Source organism: Galeopterus variegatus, unplaced genomic scaffold, assembly GCF_000696425.1.
Source record: "Galeopterus variegatus unplaced genomic scaffold, G_variegatus-3.0.2 Scaffold4516, whole genome shotgun sequence".
NCBI lineage: Eukaryota > Metazoa > Chordata > Mammalia > Dermoptera > Cynocephalidae > Galeopterus > Galeopterus variegatus.
The window spans coordinates 179835-184129 of NW_007730627.1; the positions used below are offsets into that span (position 1 = coordinate 179835).

Consider the following 4295-nt stretch of genomic DNA (forward strand, 5'->3'; position numbering starts at 1 on the left):
GGGGGGAAATTGTGTTAATCAGAAATTGTTTTGAGTTATCTGAAAATATCACACATTTTCAATGGTCAGATTACAATGTATACAATATTCATAGGGAAAAAGTCCTATACTTTTTTATACCTACTATATATTGCATTATTTAGTAGACCAAATAATACAATACAGTTTGGACATATTTGTCTAGTATGAAGCCAGCTATAATCTTTCCCAAATTGGAGAAGGTTGGTTTTGCCAAAAGCTTTAAGCAGTCATTATTATGGTTTTTAAAATGTTGCCATTACCGTGCACTGTAAAAAGTTATAGTAAGTAGTACATCCTGTAGCATTGTGGAAGTAAGAAGAATCACTTGTTAAGTCGCCATCTAGCAGTTTATCCAGTATCTAGGTTGGGAGAGGGAGAGAGAGAGAGGGAAAATGTCAGGGCGGGAAGAAATGTACAGGCATCTGTCATTTCATTTGCTCAATAACTTTTTATTCCTTCATCATGTCACTCAATGACCTCTTATGGCACATCTTCTCTGTGCTATACACTGTCCTAAGCGTTGGAGAAACATCAGTGAACAAGACAGACCAGAAGTTGTCCCTTGTGGAGCTTTACTCTAAGGGGGACAATAACAAACATTACACCAGGTATAACATTAGTACATGAGAAAGTGATAAACTCGCTAGTATGTTAGGGAATGCTAAGGGGAAATCGAGAGAGAGGAGCAGGAAGCGTCATGCATGTGTGTGTGTGCACGTGTGTGCGTGCATGTGTACATGCGCACGTGTGTGGGGGGGGGGAGCGCAGACCCTGGACTGTCTCACTTAGAAGGTGGCATTTGAGTAAAAATGTGTTGGAAAGGAGGAAGTGAGCCATGCAGACATCTAGGGGAAGAACATTCCAGGCAGATGAAACAGCAAGTCCAGAGGGCTTGACGATGAGAGCGATCCTTGTGGGAAGGGCTGCCTTAACACGGATCATGGACCACTCACCCACAGTACGGGGAGAGAGGACAGAGGATATGGGCATAGATCGATGCAGGGGCTTAGAGCTGGCAGAAGTTATCTCCGGACTGAGGCTGTGTGCTTTTCTCCAGCCATGCTCAGCTGCACGGAGGCTGGCATGGAGTGGCACAGAGGTGGATTTAGCCAGCGTGTTCTTTAGCCAAAGCAGTAGGAGGAAATAAGAAAGGGGCTTGGGGGGTTGGCAATGTATATAATGACTTACTTGGGCTTACATCAGGTAATTAGAGAAATGCAGACCTGAGGGGGTTAGAGATCATGAAGAGGCAGTAGAATCAATGGATTGAAAGGTGGGGCAGCAGGACAGTGAGAACTGGTGTTAGCAGAAGTGAGCTGGAAGGCTGGGCGGTGGCAGTTGGAGAGAAATGTTTGAATGTGAGATCGTGGGGTGGTCACTGGATTTTCTTGGTAATGGGGATGAGCAGCTAAGACAGGGGAGAACAAGANTTGCTCAATAACTTTTTATTCCTTCATCATGTCACTCAATGACCTCTTATGGCACATCTTCACTGTCTTAAGCATTGGAGAAACATCAGTGAACAAGACAGACCAGAAGTTGTCCCTTGTGGAGCTTTACTCTAAGGGGGACAATAACAAACATTGCACCAGGTATAACATTAGTACACGAGAAAGTATGTTAGGGAATGCTATAAGGGGAAATCTAGAGAGAGGAGCAGGAAGTGCCGTGCATGTGTGTGCATGCATGTGTGTACACGCGCACGTGTGTGTGTGTGTGTGGGGGGACACTGTAGAGAGCAGACCCTGGACTGTCTCACTTAGAAGGTGGCATTTGAGTAAAAATGTGTTGGAAAGGAGGAAGTGAGCCATGCAGACATCTAGGGGAAGAACATTCCAGGCAGATGAAACAGCAAGTCCAGAGGGCTTGACGATGAGAGCGATCCTTGTGGGAAGGGCTGCCTTAACACGGATCATGGACCACTCACCCACAGTACGGGGAGAGAGGACAGAGGATATGGGCATAGATCGATGCAGGGGCTTAGAGCTGGCAGAAGTTATCTCCGGACTGAGGCTGTGTGCTTTTCTCCAGCCATGCTCAGCTGCACGGAGGCTGGCATGGAGTGGCACAGAGGTGGATTTAGCCAGCGTGTTCTTTAGCCAAAGCAGTAGGAGGAAATAAGAAAGGGGCTTGGGGGGTTGGCAATGTATATAATGACTTACTTGGGCTTACATCAGGTAATTAGAGAAATGCAGACCTGAGGGGGTTAGAGATCATGAAGAGGCAGTAGAATCAATGGATTGAAAGGTGGGGCAGCAGGACAGTGAGAACTGGTGTTAGCAGAAGTGAGCTGGAAGGCTGGGCGGTGGCAGTTGGAGAGAAATGTTTGAATGTGAGATCGTGGGGTGGTCACTGGATTTTCTTGGTAATGGGGATGAGCAGCTAAGACAGGGGAGAACAAGATCACTGAAACAGAGGTGGCTGAGGATCAGAGGGACCAGACATCATTACAAGTAAATCATCGTGGATAATGCAGTCGCAGGAATACGACAAGAGCCATGCTGGAGGGAGTGGCAGCCAGGAGATGCAGAAGGAGTAGTCAGGGTGGGTGGTAACCACAGCAAGCGGTGGGTGGTGCCATCTGAGCACATGAAATTCAAAGCTCAATGCTTTTAGGCAGGGAAGGATCTGGAAGCCTCGCTGAGTAACAAGAGGGACACTACCTAGGAACCAAGTGGTACAAAGAAGGAAAGAGAGAGAACAGCCCCCCCTGGGCTGCAGCAGCAGGAGCGTCTTCAGGGGAGCCGGACTTTGCATAAAGCAAGAAGATGAAGAGGAGAGGAGACACCAGCAGCTGAGGACGTAGGGGGTTCGTGATGATGATATTAAGTTGTAAGGGGTTTTTGCAAAAGGACTTTAAAAAATGAATTCAGTACATTTAAAAAACCATCTGTCAAGCATGAATTCAGCTTTCCCACGAGATAAGATATTATCATCCTAATTTTACAGGTGAGGAAACTGAGACACATAGAGGTTAAGTAACTCGCCAAAGACACTCACTAATAATATCAGAGGCGAGATTCAAGCACACGGCTCTGCAGCCTGCGCACTCACCACACTGGCTCCCCAGCAGTTGAACTGCAGTGTCTCCCCGTCTGCAATACCTTCTGGCCATGCTTTGGGGTTTAGTATAAAGTCTCATTATTTTATTAATTTCCTTTTTCAAACATGAAATAATGTATCTGAGTTAATACTGCCATGGGGTTGGGGCTACATATGGACAGGATCATCACTGCAGAAAGCGATGAGATCATAAGTACACTTCAGCAATGCTACCAGTGCTCAGTGCCCCACATCAGGCTGGGCAGACTGTGCACCATGTGGTATGCCTGGCTGAGGGGTGGGAAGAGGCAGGGAACTAATCAAAGCTCTTTGCCAAGCTGGATGCTCCAGCTCAGAGCTATGTCAGGAGAAATGGCCACCTTTAATCTTCACATAGTGGGGACATCTTCTTGCCAAAACCTGAGCCCACATGACCGTGTCAGCCCAGAGGAGGTGTCTTTTTCTAATCTGTCCACCCAGAGGGGGCACCATAGGCCAGCAGATGTCCTGAATGCACACATCTCTTTTGGAATTCATGTTCAGAAATGATCTTCAACACCCATGGGAATACAAAGTCAATCTTTAAGAATGGATTTACTTTCAGAAAGAGTCAAAAATCATTAGCTGTCAAACAGAAAAGGTGGGTGGTCAAGACCTGTGAAATCCAGCTTCTGGTCAGAACTTGTTTCACAAAGAGAACTCTGAGATCTGGACACTGTCATGGTAAGGCAGACTACAGGACCAGAGATCAGCCATTCAGTATCTTACAGAGTCACTAAGATGTCCTGGGTTTTTATAGAATGCCGGAAAATTATTGCAGGAGAAATACTGGGGTGCGAATCAGGGGAAACATTCCAGCCTAGGTCTGCCACAGTCTGTGTGTCCCTCGGCAATTCATTGTGCACCCCTGGGCCTGATCAGTAGAATGTGTGTACTTGTGTGTGCTTGAGTGTGCACGTGCATGTGAGTGTGTGTGTGTGTGTGTGTGTGTGGAGGGACAGCAAACGATTTACCTCTAAAGTCCCCTCCAGCTCTGAGTTGCTGCTCTTTGACTAACAAAATCATTTTAAAGGATCAGAACATCAAACAGGCTTTACCATTAAGGCTTCAGATTTTGACATCTGTATTCTCTTGGGTTTCAGGATTTCTTGGAGCCTTCCATTGCAGTCATTGAAACACATTCAACCCTAAATAGAGACCTAAATATCATTTTGTCTATTTCACTTGAAAAA

General features: G+C 46.2%; 1 protein-coding gene across 1 annotated transcript in view; it reads right to left on the bottom strand.

Moving 5' to 3' along the window:
* The window catches only part of CPVL (carboxypeptidase, vitellogenic-like), a gene marked incomplete at its 5' end in the record, with an annotated part of 61988 nt that extends 61608 nt beyond the window's left edge, over positions 1-380 (bottom strand). Inside the window, one exon of the mRNA XM_008587729.1 lies at positions 282-380. Within this exon, the coding sequence (XP_008585951.1) occupies positions 282-380 (99 nt within the window). The remainder of the gene's footprint in view (positions 1-281) is intronic.
* Between the last annotated feature and the right edge of the window lie 3915 nt (positions 381-4295).